Source organism: Anguilla anguilla, chromosome 2, assembly GCF_013347855.1.
Source record: "Anguilla anguilla isolate fAngAng1 chromosome 2, fAngAng1.pri, whole genome shotgun sequence".
Taxonomy (NCBI): domain Eukaryota; kingdom Metazoa; phylum Chordata; class Actinopteri; order Anguilliformes; family Anguillidae; genus Anguilla; species Anguilla anguilla.
The window spans coordinates 22,169,301-22,190,920 of NC_049202.1; the positions used below are offsets into that span (position 1 = coordinate 22,169,301).

The 21,620-nt window shown below is 48.3% G+C and overlaps 1 protein-coding gene across 30 annotated transcripts in view; it reads left to right on the forward strand.

Annotated features, from left to right (window-relative positions):
• Positions 1-21,620, forward strand: part of tcf7l2 (transcription factor 7 like 2) — a 108,909-nt gene that overhangs the window by 74,234 nt on the left and 13,055 nt on the right. For 27 of the 30 annotated variants that reach the window (XM_035404421.1, XM_035404422.1, XM_035404423.1 and 24 more), the window contains 3 exons: positions 11,226-11,358; positions 15,652-15,754; positions 16,817-16,903. In XM_035404421.1, the coding sequence (XP_035260312.1) occupies positions 11,226-11,358; positions 15,652-15,754; positions 16,817-16,903 (323 nt within the window). Of the gene's footprint in view, positions 1-262; positions 647-3,772; positions 3,992-11,225; positions 11,359-15,651; positions 15,755-16,816; positions 16,904-21,620 lie in introns of those variants that run through there. The other 3 variants (XM_035404433.1, XM_035404428.1, XM_035404431.1) reach the window with 3 other exon arrangements.

Here is a 21,620-nt window from a genome sequence, read left to right on the forward strand (position 1 = left end):
GCTCGCCATTTTATTCTTCTTTTGCCTTTTTTTTTTTTTCCTGCTTTGTTTTTAGTTTTGTTTTCGTTGCCGACCTCTGAAACCGAGCGATGTGTTTAGGATTAATGACACGGTGGAGGACACCCACTGCTCAAGTTTAGCCAAGTTAGGGAAAGTTCTATAGAACGCTCTCGAGTACCTTTATGTTTGCCAAGCCCTGGAAAGAAGAGGGAGCCTTTTTTTTTTTTTTTTTGTTCTTTCAACTTATCAAAGAAAGGAAGATGGACACAAAAGGGCTTATTAAGAGGGATATGCGGATGAGCGGCGGGGGGAGAGGGTTGCGCCGGTGCGGTCTTTCTCGCCGCGCGCCCCTGATTCCGGTGAATGGGGGAGTGCGAGCGCGGCGCGTACTCCGGCGCAGGGCTCGGGGACGGGCGCCTGGGTGGCTCGCCTCGGCCCGTCTCCCCCTCGGCTTTTTTGTGTTATCGGCTGGGGCGATCTGGCCGCCGGACCGCAGTCGGGAAGGTGCTGCCCTCCAGTGGAATAGCTGATGAGAGCGCGATGCGCGTCTTGTGTAGTCTGAGCGCCACAGCGAGCGTCGGCATGCTTGTTGTAACCAGGAAACCAGACGCATCGGTACCTATCCCAAACCAAGCTGGCGTAAATGGTAAGCGCTCTCTCTCTCTCTTTTTTTTTTTTTTTTAATTCTGAGTACCACTTTGTTGGCTAAATTTTTATTAAGGTTGTGTTTTATATATATCACATATATAAATGATTATATATAGATATATATATATATGTGTGTGTGTGTGTGTGTGTGTGTGTGTGTGTAAGTGTAATAATAATTACTATTATTGATTATATTACTATATATCTTTTTTACTCTTTTTTTTTTACATTTGGGTAGTTCAATTATGTAGGAACATGTTTGAATTTTGGTAATGAGAGCGTAGTTTTGTATTACAGTTTAAGGTTGTTTTCCTTTTTGGATGTGGTATATTTATAAGGGATAGATATATACGGATAGATGTGTTTGTAATCTTGCATTGATAAATTGTGTAGGTTTCATTTTTAAGGTACTAATTTCCATGAGAAATCTTGTGTTTACAATTCTACAGCCCCTCTTTATCATGCTTTTGTATGGTATTGCCATAATTTAAATTCAGAATTCAAATTTTCTTATACAGATTCCATGAAATCATCTTAAGCGAAATTTAAGTAAATATTTTTTGTTTTCTGAAGTTTATATATTTTTTAAATTGCCCTTATGGACTGTTTGAAAGTTGTATATCACAAGTCAGCATCTTCAAAATTACTGTAAGAAGTTTTTTGTTTTTTTTTTGCCAAAAAAAAAAGTTCTAGCAGGTGAGCAGCTGCGTGTGTTTTGTCTGTTTTGCGCACGCGTGTGTCTGTACGTGCACAGGTGTGTGTGTGTGCGAGTGCGAATCTCTTAAATTGTCTCGTCTGATTTACTTCAAAGTTGAGTGCGAATTTGGCATTTGAGGGGGGTGACACTCCGTTGTAGTTTTGTTCTGGTTCCTGTAAATGTTTGTTTGTTTGCTTTGTTTTGTTTCGTTTCGTTTCATTTTCTTTTTGTCTGCGCTTCCCTGTCCTGGTTCGGGGTGGAGCCGGCGGGAGTGAGGGGGCTTTGCCGACTCCGCGTGCTTCCCTCTGGCTCGCGGGCCGGCGCGCGGCCATTGTGTCCAAACTGATTGGGAGCTGTCGGTTAGCGGCAGGCGAACTGGCAGTTTGCTTAAGGAATCGCGCGTGTGACAAAGGGGTCGGCGGGAGTGCGGCGGGCGCCTGAATGGAAGGAGGGGTGGTAATTAGCCGCCGTGTTGTTGGGGCTCTTTGGCTTGTCAAGCCGGGCGCTCCTTGCTTTTGTTGTTCCCATGTAAAGGAAATTCTGCCAGTTTTGTTTAGGCATTTCGGCTGTTGAGGGCCCAGAGTTTTCTGGCGGATGTTCTGTGGGCACGGGGAACGCAAACTGGAAAAGCAGAGGAAGAGCATACCATTTTTAGTTTTGTTGCTGGCCCCTTTTTTTTTGTTTGTTTGTTTGATTTGTTTTAGTTTTAATTTTTGTTTTCTGTGCTATTTGGGATCCTGCCTTTGCAGTCCCTCCCCACCTTCATTACAGCTTTGTATTTTGACTGATGTTCAGCGAACGAAGTAATTACTTTATGAATTGATTTAATTCAAAATTTAAAATCTCACTGTAAAAAAAAAAGAAAAATAGCTTGCTGAAAATTTTTAATAAAGATTTTCAGTGAGCTTTTTCACAGCTCGTTGAATATGCAGTCTTTCAAATGAATGTACACCTCAGCTGTATTTTGTTTATTGCAGTTTTGTAATTGTAATTGTAGCTTTTTTCTCTTCTCTTTCTCCTTTTAAAATAATATTATTTAAATTAAATTAAAAGAAAGAGATGAAAACATGTTTAAAAATAGGAAAAAGTGCGAGCCGTGAAGGTGACGTGCTGTAAATCAGAATTGCAGTGACATTACAGTTGTTTGATGGCCTGTAACCTTGCTGTGCCAAAGGGTCTTTGAGGGCTAAATGTTATGGGGTATTATTTATGTACAGTAGGTAGAAAATGAAAGGCACACTGGCAGGTAGATAAGAGGCCTGGTAGAAGAGCAGAGAGCTTCGGGGACAGGTTAGTCAAAATTTTTAGCGCCTACGTTTTTTTTCTCCCCTATCTTTTCTTCTTCACCCTCCTCTTCCTCTCCTTGTTCTGCTTCTTTAAAAAAAGGAAAAGAAAAGGCAAGCCGTTCGTTTAAAAAAAAAAAAAAAAAGGCTGAGAGAGAGAAATGAAAAAGCCCGTGATGTAGATGTCACAGCCGTGTCAAAGTGACAAGAGAAAAGTCCCCTCCGCGGTCTCGGAGGGAGCGCGTGTGCGCTGTGTGCGCCGTGCGCTTGTGTCGCGCTTTTCTGTGTGTGTGCGAGGGGACCCGCCGGAGCGCGGATAAATGACTGCTCGCTCCAGTTTGCTGATCTCGCGTCGGCTTCGCGGATGCCGTTCCGTCTCCTTCCTTTCTTTCTCCCCCTTCGTCCCCGCTCCTCCTCTGCTCGCCTCCCCGCGCGCTCCTCCGCGCCGCTGTAGCCCGAGCCCTCCGGCCGGCGGTGCGTTTCGGGGCGCCCCGGTGGAGCCCCCCCACCCCCCCGCCGCACCCCCCCGTCGATGCTTAGCCTGCACATGTCGGGGCGCGTTTCCGGGGTCGGGTAATTCAGCCTTTTGTTTTGAGTTGTTTTGTGGTTTTTTTGTTTGTTTTTTTTTGGTTGCTGCTGGCGGGAAGATTACATCCGAGTACTTTTCTCCTGTACCAGGAGTCACGACCCAAAGACCCCCCATCTTTTTCCGTATCGCTCTTTTACTTTTTGAATTTAAAAAACAAAAAAAAAACAAAGATACGGCACAAAGTTTGACCGGACCGAGGAGCAGCGGGCGGCGCTGACGCGGTTTGGCATGCGCCGGGAGGGCGAGAGGCTCGCCTCACCGCCGGCCCACGCCCCCCCCCCCGCGCCCCCCCCCCCCTCACCCCTTCGGCGGGTCGGGCCTCCAAAACCGCCGACCTCTTCGTCTCAAGCGAGGCGCGTCTTTTTTTGGTTTGTTTTTTTTGAAGCGCATTTTTTGTAAGAAAATACTTTTTAAAATAAACGAGTAACAGGCGGGAAGAAAAAGATAAACGGGGGGGCGGTTGGGTGATAGCGCGTGCGGCGGAGAAGGCGGGGGGAGAGCTACGGGACAGCGGCGTTTTCCGCGGGCAGGAGAGAGCGGGGGCGCGGCGAAGGCAGAAGCGCGGCGGCGGTGGGCCTCTGCGTGTCGGCCACCCGTCGGGGAGGGGAGATCAGTCGCCAGCGTCGGACGGGGGAGCGGAGGGGAGCCGCCATGTACGCGCAGGACGGCGTTTCCGCGGCGATGGACGAGCTGGGCTGCAAAGGCCCCCTCTCCCCCTCCGGCTTCTCCCTCCTGCAGCAGCTGGGCTGCTGGCACCTCAACCTCAACTGCTGGGTGAGTCGCTCTCTCTCTCTTCCCCTCGCCCGTCTCGCCCCTCGTTCTTTTTCTCGGCCTCGGGTGGCGCGGCGAGGCTGGGGCGGGTGAGGTGGGGGGGGCGGAAGGAGCGGGCATGGACAGGGAGGTCGGAACGACGCCTTTAAAGCTTCCTGAAAGTACCGTGAATTTTCTTTCTTTATTTAGTTCTTAAAAAGCATTTCTTTTTTTGTGGGGGAGGGCGGTATGCATTTAAGAGAGACGGTGTGTGTGTATTTGTGCGCGTGCGCGTGTGTGTGTGTGTGTGTGTGTGTCGGTGTGTGTGTGTGTGTGTGTGTGGTAAAATGAGTGTCAGGTGCAAGTGGTTTTAATACACAGTACAAGTGGTACTTCAGTGGGAAATACTTTGCAGGCATTTTCGCAGAAGCTACTACTTAATTTTTGTTGCACAATTAGTATTGTGTTGCATTTGAGGATTAAAGATAATCCTCTGTGTGTGGTTGGGGTCACATTTGACCCCGGCCCCCCAGCACACGCACACACACGCACACACACACACACACATCGTTCTTTTATCCGTTATTCAGATCATCTGTTTGTTTGGCTGAGAAGTGCAATTCTCTCTTTCATTTTCTTTCAAATGCTATCAAACGTGTGCCTGCAAAAAATGAAAGCAGCGAAGAAGACGTGCAGGACTGGATTTAGACACACACAGTCATACATTTGCCATTAGTAATGAATGTATTCCTGCTCATGTTGCTGTTTAATTAAAAACTAGTTGTGCGTTTCTTTCGGCCAAAACACTGCTACTATCGAAAGACGATGGCAAGAAGGGCATTTCACTGGAGACGTTTTTTTATCTGAGAGGGACTGAGACTCGGTTATTGTGATTGGCCGGTTACTGTGAAACCGGGAGCCTTCCGGCCCAGACCCAGGAGCTCTTCGCCGCTCGGGGAGTTGGCCCTCGGTGGCCGGGCGGTTGGCCCCTCGGAGGCCGGGCGGTTGGCCCTCCGGCGTGAGCAGGAGGGGGGCTTGCCGAAGCGCCAGGCTGGGTTCCGGTACGCGCGAAGGCTTCGCCGCATTAAGCCGGGATGAGTGAGTGACGCGCCTCGTCCTCCTCTTCTCTTCCTCCATCGCTCCTGAAGTGCTGGAATAATGGGCAATAGGCCGTCCCAGCATCCCTTTCTTCATAGGAAAAGTTAACAATGAAATAATAGTAATAATTATTATTATTATTATTATGATTGTTATATTGTTATTATTATTATTATTATTGTTATTATTATTGTTATTATTATTATGTAATACTTATTTTGTGCTACGTTTATATTTGCTCATTTGAAAAACAAATTGTTATTATTGTCATTGTCATTGTCATTTTTAAAGCAATTTAAAATGAGGTATTTCTCCAAAATTATGTACACAAAAGCATTGTTTTAGTACTTCGTATCGATATATTACTTTATGTAAAAGCCAAAAATAATAATGAAAGCGGAGAAATATACCCATGCAAATGACAGTGAAGTCTTTGGCCCAGATAAAATTTTCTCTGCTCTCCCCAGATCACAGAAGCCAGCCTGTCATTGCAGTAAAGTGAATAGATTAACTTTTAAATCTACTCTAGTCCCTGGAGCAAAGGGCTGTCTGATTTTTCTAGTTTTTCTCAAATAGAAATGCTGGTAGGATCTGAAATGAGGGAATGAGGGATTCCAAGAGGCCTACATAACTCCCCAAGGGTTTGTTTATGTAAGGCTTATGGGCAACAGTAGTGTGTGTGTGTGTGTGTGCCTGTGCGTGCGTTTGCGTGTGTATGTGTGTGTGTGTGTTTGCGTGTTTTTATGTGTGTGTGTGCATGTGTGATGCACAGGTCTTACTGATTTCCCTTTTTTAAATTGGAAATGTAATTCCTTTTATGCCTTATAAAACATGTACATGAAATAATGTGGCAATTCTTCTCCAGTCATATTCAGCAAAACTACCTTGGTTTTCCACAATATTTCTTTAATTTGAATTTGACCTGCTCTGACCTGTGTGTCATTGCAGAGGCTTATTTTGTAGCGGGTGCGGTCTGTATCTGCATGGTTTGGGTGATGCATCTCCACTGCAATTAACTCATAAAGTAGAAGCGTACAGTAGCTACTAGGCTTTTGGTCCTCAGATGAAGAGAAAGAGCATTCTAAAACCCTGAAACATGTGACCATTCATAGAAACAGCAGAAAAGTTTTCTGATTGGCTGCTTTATTTCATTATAACATCATCATACAGTTTTTTTTGTTGTTTTTGTTGTGATGGTCTGTTTTAATGGTGTTTATAGCTGGGCACATCAGTGCACGTATCAGCAGAGCATTTCTAGAAACTCCTTTCTTAGGTTGCTTCTGTTGTTTAAGGTGGCATGCATCTTTGCTTGTGAAACTGACTACGAACACACACACTCATGTATGCAATACAGATACACAGACACTCAGTCATGACATATACACACACACACATTCATAAAGGGTAAGTACTTTATATACATTAGAGCAAACAATGCAACAACTTAAGAGAAGCAGGGGCGTGGAATCTCCCTCAACCTTGTTTGTAACACAAGCACGCACGCACGCACGCACGCACGCACGCACACACACTGACACACATGCACACATACAGACACACACACGCACACATACAGACACACATGCACACATACAGACACACACACACATATTGACACACATGCACACATACAGACACACACACACACACACACACACACACACACACATACTGACACACACACGTTTGCCGTAGTTTGTCACCGCGAGCGCTTGGATGGTGGCCCTTGACGCGTCCCTTATCGCTTCACGTGTTTGGCAGCTTTGCTGCTTGTGCTGGAATTTGTCAGTCTGAGAGCCCCCCCCCCCCCCCCCCCCTCCAATCCATCATAGCGCTGTCAGGCTGCCCCCCCCCCCCCCCCAAGAACAGCACAACAGCTCATTAGGCCCCTCAAGCGCCAGTGACAGCTCATCATATCATGCTGTAAAAGCGCAGAGGTGCGCACCCCCCCATCCCCCCCACCCCCCACTTCCCAGGGGCCCCTGGAGGTCGGCACCTTCACATTTGGTCTTTAAATTTCCTCAGGAGGAGCAGAGACGCGAGCGCGCAGGCCTTTTCCGCCCGTCCCTCCTCCTCCGGCCTTCTCCTCTGCGCGCTTCCCTCGTTCCCGTCTCTGGCTCGCCCTCCGCTCCTCTGCCTCCTGTTTTTAGAAGGCCGCTGTTTGGGGGGGTGGGGGGCAGGGGGGCGGGGGGCAGGGGGTTGGAGGTTTAAGGGTGGCGTTTTTGGCTTTTATAAAGAGTCGGCCGGACCGCTGCTGCCGCTCTGTTGTGCACCATGCTGAGTGGAGCTTGGTGTTACGGCAGCCTTCTGTTTAGAGTGCAGTGTGTGTGTGTGTGTGTGTGTGCGTGTGTGCGTGTGCGTGTGTATGTGTTATTTGTGTGCGTGTGTGCGTGCGTCTGTGTGCATGCGTGCGCGTGTGCGCATGCGTGTGTGTGTGCACTCTGTCTTAACACAACGACTGGGAAAAACATGTTGAGGAACTGTTGAGGTGTTTCTCTTTCCTGTGTGAGAGGTTGTGAATGGGACGTGACGCTGGCTGGCCGCGCTCTGCCCGTGGAGCCCGGAGACGCGCTGACCTCCTCAGTGTCGGCGTGGAGCGCAGGCTCACCTCATCACGAGGGCCCCGGCGCGCCACGGCGACGGGCTGCGGCCCCCCGGCCCCCCGGCCCCCCGGCCCCCCACAGACTCCTGTCAATTACCATTAATGAACCGCCATTCTGTGTAATGGCCGCGCTGGAGTGACACGCTCACGCGCGCGCACTGGCGCACACGCACACACGCTTCCCGCGGAGCGCCAGGCCGAGCCGAGCCGAGCCGCGGTTCTGTTCGCAGTACGCCTGCGTTCGCCTGCGTTCGCCCAGCGCACGGTCACGGTCTTCCCGCTTCCTTTTACCTCAGCGTTTCACTTCACGTTTGCTTTTAATGTGTATTTTTTATTATTACCTCAAGATCTGTGCGGGTGGCGGGCCGAAACACTTCTCAGGAGTTCAGAGTTCAGACCAGCTGATTCTTTTTTCTTTCTTTCGTTTTCTTTTTTGGTTTCTTTTTGGTTGTTGGAGGTTGGGTTGTGAGGATTGTGTGGGGCGGGGGGGGTGGGGGTTTATCAGTGGGTGGTACTGGCTGTGCGGTAGCCAGGAAGTGTCTTTTATTTACTTTTTTCTCCTTTAAAAGAGGTAGGAGTGAAAAGACTCCTATGTATTTCCTCTGTGTTTTGTTTCATTTTTCCCTTGGCATAATTAAGTGGTATTGTCCACTTGCAGAGCAGTGTGTTGCGGTTTAGCCATTGTGTTTAGTGTTGTGTGGTGGTTAGGGAGCGGGATGCAGCTCGCCTGTGAGTAAGTCCCAGGGAGGGTTTTTGTCCCGGGCAGGACGAGGGTGCGGGAACAATGGGACGGGGTTCGTGTGAGGATGGAAGTATAAGGGTGATTTGTGCTAGCTGGTGTGGGACGTGGGAGTTGGGGGTTTGAATGCCCGGTCAAATGTGAAGTCCATTTGAGGGATTATTGTTGGGTTAAAGATAGCTAAGTGAACTGGGGTTATTTTTGATTAATGCTACTATGGAAATGTCATACTGAATTAACCAGGATGTATGTGGTTTATGGGAGTTGAAATGTGAGTATTTCTTCATTTTTGTATATAAACTTGTCTTGTCTTTTGGTAGTTAAAAGATTTTTAGGATTTTTTCAGTTCTTGTATTTCTTAAAATAAAATAAAATAGGACCGGTCAGCAAAATAGGATGTTTTTTCTTTTTGGGGGGGGGGGGGGTTGGGGTTGGGAGTGTTGGTAGTCTGGGTGAGGGTGGTATCCCTCCTCCCACCGCTTCTTCTTCCATTTTGGTTCTTCAGTAAACATGTTAGCTCCCCCAAGGTCATAGGTCAGCGGGTTGACAATGGTATTCCGTGAGTAACGGACTTCCAAAAGAAAAGAGATCCTTTCTCTGAGCATTTTAGCACAGTGGTTCCCCCCCCCAGACACACCTTCCCTTCCCCTCATTTTAGTGTCTTTGCGTGGCGGAGGGGGATTGTGTAATGACCGTCAACGGGTCATTACCCCCCTCCCCAGCCCTGGATGACCCGCGGACGAGCGGTTGCAGCGTGGCCGCTGCGCGCGTACACGTGTGTGAAGGTGGACGGTAGGCCGAGAACATGCGTCCGTCAAAAAAAACGGGGCCAAACAAAGACGAAGCGGGGTGCCTTTAAACAGGGGCCCCCATTACCAGTCAGAATATTCTTTATTTCCTGAGCAGAGAGAGAGAGAGAGAGAGAGAGAGAGAGAGCACAGGGCAACTGTAGCTCATTATGTCCATGCAGGGCCCTGGGGACAAGGCAGATAAACTATATCGCTGGCGATCATTCGCGGACTGTGTTTTAAAAGACGTACGCACCCTGCGCTGACTGTGATGTAAATCAATTGCTCGTCTGCTGAATGCGCGGGCAGTAGATGGCCATTCGGACGAATCCTGAATAGAGACCCTGACAAAGGAACCCATTTCAATGGTCGTACTAAAGCCTTTCAGCAGAGGAGAATGGACAGCATTCTTTCACATCATTACCAAGGGGGAGTGGGGTGGTGGGGGGGGGGGTGTTGGGGGAAGGGGCAGTGCACCGCAGGCCTTGCTCAATGGTGGACTCGGTAGGCGTGTGCAACGGCTACCAGAGCGTACTTCTTTTTTTTTTTTTTTCTTGTTCTTCTTCTTGATGGACTGAACTTCAAGATTGACCCATACGAGAGGAGCAGGGATGTAGCGCACACCTTCGCTTGCTTTTTCCATTTCTGTTCTCAACTGAATTTAACTTTTTTTTTTTCATTTGGTAGTTATCCTCCTCTCCCTCTACTGCCATTTTCCAGGAAGTTCCATTTTGAACAGTCAACCAATCACGTGTCATTGTAAGGAATGAATGTCACTGCAAAATCAAGAAAATGATAAACTGTAGCATAAATGCCTATATGCTAGAGATGCACATATGTGTGAGAGGTACTGTACCTTTTGTATAATTTATTGTGCCGTTTCTTAATTTAATTTAAATGAACAGTTTAGCTGTCTTCTGAAGGGCTTAAACCTTTAACCCCCCATGTACAGTGCGTTCAGTCAGATAAATGCTTTAAAAACATATATTTTTTATGGTTTTAAGACATTTTTTTAAGGTGTATCGGGGGGAGGGGGTGTGACCTTCAGACAGGCAGAAGATTGCCTGGTGGTCATGTCCTGTGGTCGTTTCCTGTCCATCGGCAGTTCGATGCTGTTCTGAGTCGACTGTCTGCACTGCACCATGTTGCTTGGGTTGGGCCTGCGTTGGGCCTGTGTTGGGCTTGTGTTGGGGCCAGGTTGAGCCCATGTCGAGCATGTCCTGGGCCTGTGCTGGGCTTGTGTTGGGGCTAGGTTGGGCCTGTGTTGGGTCTGTGTTCCCCCTACTCCTGAGATGAAAGGCCTCTAAGACAGTGGCAGAAATGAGAGCGGACCCTAATCCATCCATCACCTTCTCCCGGCCTGTCTAATCTGCACCCCCGCCTAATCTGGTTACCTTCGGGTGCACTGGGAATTTGCTTCTCCCCGCAGCCGTTTAATGCCATGTTACGCTCGAGCACCTCCTCCCCCTGCCAGATCCCCCCTCGGACTTCCCCCTCCCTGTTATACTGTAATCTTAATGTAATTGAAAAAGGGCTTTTGCCACAAAGAGCAGATTACATCACTAAAACCAATTTGGCAAAATGTTGGAGATGAGTCTTTTTCCTTCACGGTGCCAAATCCCTGCCCAAACTCGCACGGGGCTTGCCAGGCTTAGGGGCGTCGGAGCGGAGACCCTAGAAACACCGGGGGGCGGGAGGAGAAGGGGGGAGGGGGGGGGTGGATTGGAGGGGCAGACCGGCACGTTGGTTTACCGCCCTGTTAATGTGCCTGTTTCTTGTCACGACCGCCTACCAGAGCAGAGGATGAAGTAGCCCTTTACCTCAGGGTTAATAACACACCAAGCAAGACTTTGAGGTGGTCTTCCTCCTCTTTCCTGTGGTCAAGTGTGAACTGAATTTATTTATTTATTTATTTATTTATTTATTTATTTATTTATTTATTTATTTTTTGGAGTGGGGTTCTCTTTCCTGTCCAAGATTAACGTGATTCCCCCATCCCCACCCCCCTTTCTTTTTCTCTCTCTTTCTCAGTCGAATAAAGTCCCTGTGGTACAGCACCCCCATCATGTGCACCCCCTCACCCCCCTGATCACCTACAGCAATGAGCATTTTACTCCCGGGAACCCCCCACCCCACCTACAGACCGACGTGGACCCCAAAACAGGTAAGAGTGGCACCTCCTTGCCAGCACAGTCCGTTCAACTGAGCTCACATACCTCACACACCTTGAGCACCTTAATCATGCTGTGACTCACTTCAACTGGGACGACTCCTTAACTCAGTGGAGTGACTGTTTAATTCAGTGGAGTGACTCCTTAATTCAGTGGAGAGACTCCTGAATTCAGTGGAGTGACTCCTTAACTCAATGGAGAGACTTTTTAATTCAGTGGAGTGACTCCTTAATTCAATGGAGTGACTCCTTAATTCAGTGGAGTGACTCCTTAATTCAGTAGAATGACTCCTTAATTCAGTGGAGTGACTCCTTAGCTCACTGTAGTGACTCCTGAAGCAGTCGGAGCTTCACCTGGAAGTCACGGAAGCCAGCGAGGTGGCGCACGGCCGCGGTCCGTTTTGGGCTGAAGCAGTGAACGATGACCTCGGGCTCATTGTGGCTTCCCTTCCGTGAGGGCGCTTCTCATTTATCTGGTTGTCGCTCTGCCCTTTCCCAAGCAAAATTTGCGTGTTTTTATTTGAGATTGAGGACGTTTTGGCTCAACATAGGCTGGAGTGGAGACCAGCGCAGCTCTTTTCCCGTTTCAGTTGTACTTGAATCCGAATAAAACAAACCCCCGTTATGAATGCAAGATATCAACAGGGGCTACAATTCAGTCAGTGACTCGATCTCTCTTTTAGTCGATGCAGTCTGTCAGTCAGGCAACACGATTATCTCCACAACTCCGCAATTTAAAATGAAGTAGAAGGCCAGACTTTGATCCAGCGGGGCGTGTGGTTTAATCCCAAAGCAGCGTCGGCTCTGGTCCGTAATGAACCGCACATTGCGCTGGATGTAAGTTTTGTTGCGAGCGTGTGTGCGTGTGTGAGAGAGAGAGATCCTATCCGTAGATATTGCCCAGGACTTGACACGATGGCGGTGTAAACCTGTTTCGTTTCGTGCCTCGCTCCGTGGCTGCTCTGTGACCTCTCTTGGAGGGATGCGAGCGCGCTCTGGTTCTCGCCTCGCCTGACTCCGATGCTGTCTTCAGTTACGGCTTCCGCGTCGCAGGTGCCAGTAATGGCCCGGATCCTGTTAAATGCAGCGCTTAATGGCATTGCTTAATTGAGCTTAGCGCTTAATTAATCCTCCAGCGATATTAAAGCTGTCGTGCGCTTGCACAGGCGCTGGATTTGACGTTCCCACAGCATTCCTCCGTAGTTTCTGAACGTCGTCTGGACTGTGCCAACCGAAGCCAAATTAACTCACAACTTTTTTTTATAACAGCTGATGTTTTTCAGATGTTTCATTTATTTTTGTTAGGAGAGTGTGTAGTGGGACAGTAGTAGTAGACTGGTGGAACAGTAATATTGGAGTGTGGTGGTACAGTAGTGGTAGTGTGTGAGAGTACGCAGTAACTGTGTGGTGGTACAGTAGGAGTATATTATGGTGGTACAGTAGTAGTAATGTGTATGAGAGTACACAGTTGTATTCTGGTGGTACTACAGTAGTGTGTTGTGGTACAGTAGTGGTAGTGTGAGAGTACGCAGTAGTAATTGGTGGTACAGTAGTGGTACATTAGTAATAGTGTGTGGCTGTACGGTAGTATTAATGTGGTAGTACTGTATTACAAGGTGTACTGTAGTACCGCTTGTAGTACATGGCCTATACTAGGACAGCATGCAGTACAGAGCCTGCAGTAGGACAGCATGTAATACAGGGCCTTCAGAATGACTGCATGTACTACAGAGTCTGCAGTGCGAGAGCATGTAGCCAGGGCCTACAGTAGTACCACTTGTAGTGCATGGCCTTCAGTAGGAAAACATGTAGTACATGGCATACAGTAGGAAAACATGTAGTACATGGCCTACAGTAGTACAGCATGTAGTGCAGGGCCTACAGTAGTACAGCATGTAGTGCAGGGCCTACAGTAGTACAGCATGTAGTACAGGGCCTACAGTAGTACAGCATGTAGTACATGGCCTACAGTAGTACAGCATGTAGTACATGGCCTACAGTAGTACAACATGTAGTGCAGGGCCTACAGTAGTACAGCATGTAGTGCAGGGCATACAGTAGTACAGCATGTAGTGCAGGGCATACAGTAGTACAGCATTTAGTACATGGCCTACAGTAGTACAGCATGTAGTGCAGGGCCTACAGTAGTACAGCATGTAGTACAGATTTTAGTACAGGGCCTACAGTAGTACCACTTGTAGTACAGGGCCTACAGTAGTACAGCATGTAGTACATGGCCTACAGTAGTACCACTTGTAGTGCAGGGCCTACAGTAGGACAGCATGTAGTACAGGGCCTATAGTAGTACAGCATGTAGTGCAGGGCCTGCAGTAGTACCACTTGTAGTACATGGCCTACAGCAGTACCACTTGTAGTACAGGGCATACAGTAGTACAGCATGTAGTGCAGGGCCTACAGTAGTACAGCATGTAGTACAGATTTTAGTACAGGGCCTACAGTAGTACAGCATGTAGTACAGGGCCTACAGTAGTACCACTTGTAGTGCAGGGCCTACAGTAGTACAGCATGTAGTACAGGGCCTACAGTAGTACAGCATGTAGTACATGGCCTACAGTAGTACAGCATGTAGTACATGGCCTACAGTAGTACAGCATGTAGTACATGGCCTACAGTAGGACAACATGTAGTACATGGCCTACAGTAGTACAGCATGTAGTGCAGGGCCTACAGTAGTACAGCATGTAGTGCTGGTCCTACAGTAGTACAGCATGTAGTACAGGGCCTACAGTAGTACTACTTGTAGTACATGGCCTACATTAGTACATCTTTAGTTCAGGACCTACAAAATGACAGCAAGTAGTGCAGGGCATACAGTAGGACAGCATATAGTACAAGGCCTGCTGTACGACAGCATGTAGTGTTTTTCCCCACCTACGGTCTTCCTACTGTCCTAGCCGCAGCTGGGGAAGAGAGCAGAAGGAAGTATGCACTGAGGCACATAAATGTCACACCGTGCTCTTGGCTCAGCCTACTGAAGTGCGTCAGCCAGTTTTAAGAGCTGTCCAGGCGGTGGATGCTAAGTGCTTCCACAGCGTCCGTGCACATGCTTTCGCACCGCTGGAAAATCCATCTTTTTATTTTTACGAGGCCATATTTTACTCTGAGATGTCAAACATTTAGGGATGTTTGCGAACATAGCATATCCCCCCGCTCTGTAATGAAAATGAGCACACAGGGAAAAAAATGCTAATTTTTTAAAAAAAGGTTAGCAATCTCTCTGTTGGTGTGTTCGATTCGGTGAGTCTTCTCCAGATGAGCTTGACTCATTTGTATTTTTGAATTTCAAATTGAATTTGTACATGTGAAAACGATTTCTTAAGTGTTATTACGCGTTTAAAAAATAGTCCTGGAGTATTCATAGAGGGGGCCAGACAGTGGGCCGCTTGTTTTCACACGTGGGCCCAGCAGAGCCGCAGTGTGAATGAATAACGCGACGGCAATAATTTCTAAACGAAAACGCAGGAACGAGCGCAATGCGAACAGGAAGCGGGTGGCCACAGCGGACAGCTGTCGGGGAGCAGGGGGCCGAATCGCTGCTTCAGCTGTCTCCCCCAGTGCGGGCCCTGCTCCTTACACTTTTGTGTTTGGATTACCGTAAATTCCAGAGTACACGCTCCCGTTTTCTTTCTATTTTTTTTTTTTTTTTTTTAATCGAGTTGGAACACTCCACAAAGTCATGTAGCTGCGGTCTCCGCGGCAATAGATCGTTGTGTGCTTTAAGGGCTTCTGTGGCAACAGACCTCTCTGAAATATCGTGTGTTGTTTTTCTGTGTGCGTTTTTTATGTCTAAATGTTACTGTAATAATGGACAAAACCCTTTGAAAGGTGTGTAGTTCATTTGCTATTTGACTGCTTTAAAGCCCAGGTCTGGAAACTGGTTTAGAAAATGCGCCATGCCGCACCCGTGCGCCGTTTCACTTTAAATCTTTGATTATTGCGCACGCTGGTTCTCTGATTCGGTCGGCGTGATGATGTGGATGACAGGGCAGTGTTTTCATCCTCTCATTACGGCGCCTGCACCTCAAAGGGCTTTGATCAAAACGTGCGGTTTAGCGCCATACAAGCGTGCGCTGGTTCTCTGTGATGTTTGACTTTGTTCAATTGTGGAACTCACAACAGATGAATTTAGCGCCGCCGTAGCCTTCATGGGGGGAATAGGGTCGTCAGACTGAGGGGATAAACGTTTGAACACTTGTTCTCTCTCTCTTCTTCTTTCACCCGCTCCCTCTTTTGCTCTCTTCCTTCTTTATCTCTTTCTTTTCACAGGAATTCCAAGACCTCCACACCCCCCTGATATATCACCATATTACCCCTTGTCTCCGGGCACAGTAGGCCAAATCCCCCATCCGCTAGGATGGTTAGTACCACAGTAAGCAAACGCCATTTTTTTTCTTCTCTAACAGTTCCTAATGAGATTTTACCAGCAGCTACCTTATGCTGTCTACAGACATGCCTGTGCCAATGGCTTTGAATGTTTATGTAATTTTAATATGCTGTTGCTCTTCTGTTAATCAGTTGGGTTTGAATGGGGAGGGGGGGGGGGGGTAGTTGCCCCACCCCATCTGTTAAGAGGCATATTATCCACTCTTTTTGCTTTTTAATTAATTTTTTACATCAGTTGCCCATGAGTAAATATCAGTTTTATGTGCTGCCATCTTGAAAGATTGCTTTGCTAGTATTTCCTTAGCACCCCCCTCCGGAGTAACATTACAGAGGCCTGCAGCATTGCAGCCGGTTACTCCCTGCTCACCTTATACATTCCGCTGGTGCACCGGTGCTTTCACCGCCTGTACAAAAATAAATAAATAAATAAAATGCACACACTGCCTTATTTTCCCCCTCTCAGCCCCGAGTTGCTTCTTTGTGGCAAGAATGCTATTTTGCATGTTGCTGTATTGTCCAATTAAAGTAATGAACTGTGATTGCCAGTATTTTACCCACAATTCCGCACGGGGACCCTTCCCCTGGTAACCCATGTCAACACTTGTTAATATGACAAAAGGCTACAAATTAAGCTCTGTTAATTTAATGTTTTCTCACCGCGATCTAAATACCGGGAGAGGCCCGGAGCCGGTCTGCCGCTCTTTGATTCGCTGCGCTTTATTTTGGTATAAATTTACATTCATTATTGTTTTCCTTTGGATGTGTAGAGCTCAATTAGCGTGATGGCTCCATTAAAGCGTTCCGAGCTTCGTCTTTAATTATCACAACAAAACACCTAGCCCCAGCTCGGGGAAAAGGGTTTCCATTGACATAAGCAAGGGTTATAAAATTTAATTAGCCATTCCTATCAGATTTGTGGCATTCAAATTGTTCGGAGTTTGCTCTCTTTGATCCCCGCTCTGCAATCCCCAAGATTTTTTGTTCTGATCAAATGAGAATAAAGCCGGCCGCATGGGGAGCGCTTTTACCTTTTCTTTCTTCTTTCCAGGCAAGGTCAGCCAGTGTATCCAATCACAACGGGCGGATTTAGACACCCCTACCCCACTGCACTTACCGTCAACGCGTCCATGTCAAGGTGAGTTGCTTTCTGGGAAGGGAAACGGGGTATATGCAGGAGTGATGGTGGTGGTAGTGTGTGTGCGTGGGGGTGAGGGGGCGGGGGTTGTTCACACCCTTTTGAAACACCAGGGGGCCCAGAAGCGATGTTACTCCATCTGCTCCGATCCACCAGAGCTTTCCCCCGAAGGAAGAGCTCTCTTTGCCTTCCTATTAATAAAGGCAATCCCCACAGTGGCCCCGCGTAGATATTAAAATATTAATTATTACGAGCGTTTCCGTAATGAGGCCCCTGATGCACGTTTACCCCCGCCGGATGATGCGGGCGGGGGAAGGCATCTGGAGCGCGGAGCCCGGCGCAGCCAGTTAAGAGGCGCGCGGGGCGCGTTCGGAGGGCCGGGGCCGCGGGGAGGGCGGGGTCCGGGCCCGTATTTGTGCTCAGTGTTTTTCTTTTTCGCCGATTCTCCTCGGGGAATCGGCCGGGGCCCGCCGCGCACACGCGGCTACGGGTTAACTGCAGACGACAAACACCCCGAGGTTCGTCTTAGCGTCTTTAAAAAGAAATAACAGAGGCCGAGGAGAAGAAAAAAAAACATATGGTTGTCGACTCGCCTGCCCCCCCCACCCCCACGCACAGCCCCTGTGAGCCCAAAGCACAGGGCCCATTCCAGTAATGATGGTATTACCATTTTTGAATGTCAGAAAACACACATGGTTTATAGTCATGAGAGGAGGGTGAAATATGTGTCAGGCTAGCCTCCAGACAGCGGAACGCTGGCATGTAATTGCACCGTAAATGTAGAAACCGGCTCTGTGGGGCCGGATCCCCCCCCCGACTACTCCTCTGACACTGAGAAACATCCACAAGTTCCTGAAAGGGAGGTCTGTTTGTTCTTGCGGGGGGATGGTCAACATTTTTAAAATAACACTGCCGCTCCTCATATCGCCCGCAGTTCTACGGGTAGTCATGTGAGATGCATGGTGTTCGCAAACGCGCGTATGTGCGCGCACACACACACACACACACACACACACACTCACACACATGCACAATACATACACACACACACACACAAATACAAACACACACACAAACACGCGCGCACGCGTACACACGCGTACACATACTTGTACGCCTCTGCCGTTGGTTGCGCCCTGGGTAATTTCAGCCGAATCTGGGGTATCTGGCGCAGTGTTTACTGGGCAGCCAGCGGACCTGTGTTTAAGTGACGACTAATTGGCCTTAATGAGGGGTTTATATTGTGATCATCTTATTTCCAGTGCGGCTAATTGAATTGGTGGAGGGTCTGGGAGCTAGCGACGGGCTGAGGACGGCTAATGCATTTTGATAATCCCTAATTGAATTAGCGCAGATTAATAGGTAGAGGTCCACGCGTCTGGCGAGAGCGCAGTTTTGCATGTTTGTGTTAAAACGGAAAGGGGGCGGACTCCCTGATCCGCAGAAGTGCGCGTTTAGAGAAAAGGAGAGAGAAAATTTCCCGAATACAACACGAGGGGGAGGGGGCTTCCGCTGGTTTAACGTCCGGAATTGGACTGAGGCGCGGACGGCGAGGTCGAGAGATGAGCCCCCCCGTCTTTTGTTCCGGATCTGCGCCTTGTGTTACCGCACGAACGCAGCGGGGACCGTAGACCTGCGCCTTGCGTTACCGCACGAACGCAGCGGGGACCGTAGACGAGCGCCTTTTGGCGCATTTCTGAGCACGTTAGCATTCAGATAGCCGCCGCTACATATCGCAGGCCACTCCCTCAGCAGACCTCCTTATAAGGATCCCGTATCCCGTTCTTATAATAGAAAAGGAGACGCACCGGGAACATTCAGGGAAAGGTAGGGCAAATTAAACGGATCATTTTTTAAACGGACCGCCGGCGTGTCGGCCAGAGGAGGCGCTCGGCCTTTGATGGCCGCCAGGTGGCCGAGCCGGGACCGGGGGCTTCCGGGAAGGAGCGGACGGGTCATTATCCATTAAGCAGCCGCGCCGCCGCCTCAGGTTGGCAATTAAACGGCTCCTGGCCGACGCCGGGCCGGAGCGGCGCGGACAGGCGCGGTCGCCCCCTTCAGACGGAGGCGAGGGAGCCGCGGGGCCCCTTCCGCCCGGCTAAATTGGTCCGAGGCGCCGGGCTTGCTGATGAGGGCCGATTCCGCGCCCCGGCCGGCTTCAAAGAGAGGAGCGTCATGTTTAAACCATAACCTGGGCCGCGCCGAGGGGAGGGGGGCGGGGGGGGGGGGGGGCAGGGGGGGGGAGGGGGGAAGGGAGACTGAGAGAGAGCGAGAGCGAGAGAGAGAGAGAGAAAGAGAAAGAAGAAGGAAAAAAAATTGGATTGGGGAAAAGACGGAACGTAACAAGTGCAGGGGGAGAGAGGAGATAATGATGGCGGATGCGAGGCAGCTCAAAGGGGCCCGTGTCTGGGGAGGAAGAGGCCGCTCGTCCCCGCAGCCCGTGCTCGGGCGGGGTGGCGTCGCGCGGGAACATGACAGTGATGAAGAGAGGAGGCGAGGGGTGCAGGCGGGGCGCGGAGAGGGAAGCGGGATCCCCCAGAGACAGCCTCCAACACAAAATAGTTGTTCCTCGCAAGTTTAGGCTCATCGTTATATTCTGGCTCGGAGCCATGCAGCCAGACACTGGCCTGGTAATGAGCTGCCTTTTTTTTCCCTTTTTTTTTATCATCAGCCAATCTTCCGTGCTGATTTGTGTACAGTCATACGTAGCTGACACATTCGCGCTCGCACGCGCCTATACGCATTCGCACTCGCGCGGTCTCTGATACACATACTCACTTCCACACACACACACAAACACACACACTCACGCACATGCATACACACACACAAACAGTGATCCAAAAGGGAGATGGGGCTAATGGCTGTATTAAGACAGGACACAGGATGCTAACGATATGCTAACGATAAGCAAGGCGATGCTAATAATAATATAACGGGGATAATTATAATAGCAGCGCCGATACAGACAGGAAAAGATCTGAGGATTAGGGAAACAATTCTCAGCTTGGACTGGGAATCACGGTGTGAAAAAAGTTCTGAAACAAGAATTCACAGTAAGAGACTCATAAAGCTGCCCATAGAGTGCCCTCTCTCTCCAACTCAGTATAGGGTGACTTTGCATCAGAATCTTCTGTAAAAACAAACGCCTACATGCACACGTATAGTAACCACACACATTTACATTGTAGCCTTCACGGACACTTATCCACTTACCCATACCCAGATCCGCATACCATATATTTACACCATCGTCTCCAACCCTAACAGCCCTCCACCATGCACTACTACACCCCTAACTGCACCAACAGCTGTACCTATATCTACATCCAAAACTATACCCATGCCTAAACCTATACTTGCACCCATGTCCATACCCATGCTTGTGACTTCGACCAGTTTATTCATATCACCGCTCCTCGTGGTCCAGTTCCCAGTTTTCACAGTTTAAAAATTCCCAGATTTGAAACTGTTTAAATTTCCATCAGAATATATAAACAAATAGAACACGTTTCAGTTGCTTTTTAAAATTATTTTTATTGGCAAAAAAAGACATTTGTTAGAACATGTTAATATCATGATACCATGATAGGTATTGTAATATGTCAAGGTTATCATGGTGTTAAGTTCTCACACCAGCATGTGACTTCTTACAGAGCTTCCACACTGGGAAGAAATGTATGTGATGATCTGTAAAGAGGGGTTTAGGAATGTGTATTTTATTCTCACATTGTGAAATTGACATTTGTTGCTGCTGTTGATTGTGTGATGTCAGTGTACATTGTGTTAGCCTTACTAGCTGGGGTTCAGGGGTAAAGGATTCAGCACCAGTCCAACCCATTACCTCTCAGCTGTCTTATCTAATCGTGTCACTCATTGAGTTTTGAGTATGTGTCAGTGAGTGTGTGTGAGTGTCGGTGAGCATGGATAAGCGTGTGTGTGCGTGCGTACGTGCGTGTTTTAGCATGTTTGCCAATGATCCTGTTGGTGTGTTCCTTACGCCCCTTTCACACATGGAACCCACAGCACTGCCAGGGTCCGTTATCAGGGTTGGGTAGCGGGTTTCCCCGTTCAGGCATTGGTGTCCAAAGTAGAAAAATTCCATGTTGTGTCACATGTGACACGTGACAAGACTGCTCCAGATAGATTAGGCAAGGCAGGATGTCTACCCACCTAAGCAATGCAGAACAAATGTTAACATTATGTTAGTTCGTCTTTACGTCTTTACGAGCCAGATATTTTGCTGAATAATACTTCAGGCAAAGATATAAACCCTACAAACACAAGACAGTTGAATAGTGATAGTTTTAAGATAACGGTAACATCTTTAGCCAGTATTGCCCAGTTATATGATCCCAACGAATTAACGTTAATGGAATGGAAGCATGGTCTATCAGCTAAAAATCTTGAGATGTTTTGGTAAAATGCAGCAAAAATAATTTTGTTAGCCCAGTTAAATGGGTACCTAGATCTTGCGACATGGGATAAAAAGAAACTTAAAACTGAAAGAGCATGACATAGATGTTTACCAGCGAGAAGTACAACATAGCACCCAATCACATAGTGAGGCTATTATGGAAACTTTGATGATAGTGGTAATGGTTTTTTACAATTGGCAAAGCAACACTGTTTATTTCATTCCTAAAATGTTCACATTTTTCTCATAAAATCACACAAGGCATATTTATTCAAGTTCGTGTTGGGAAGATTCGGCAAA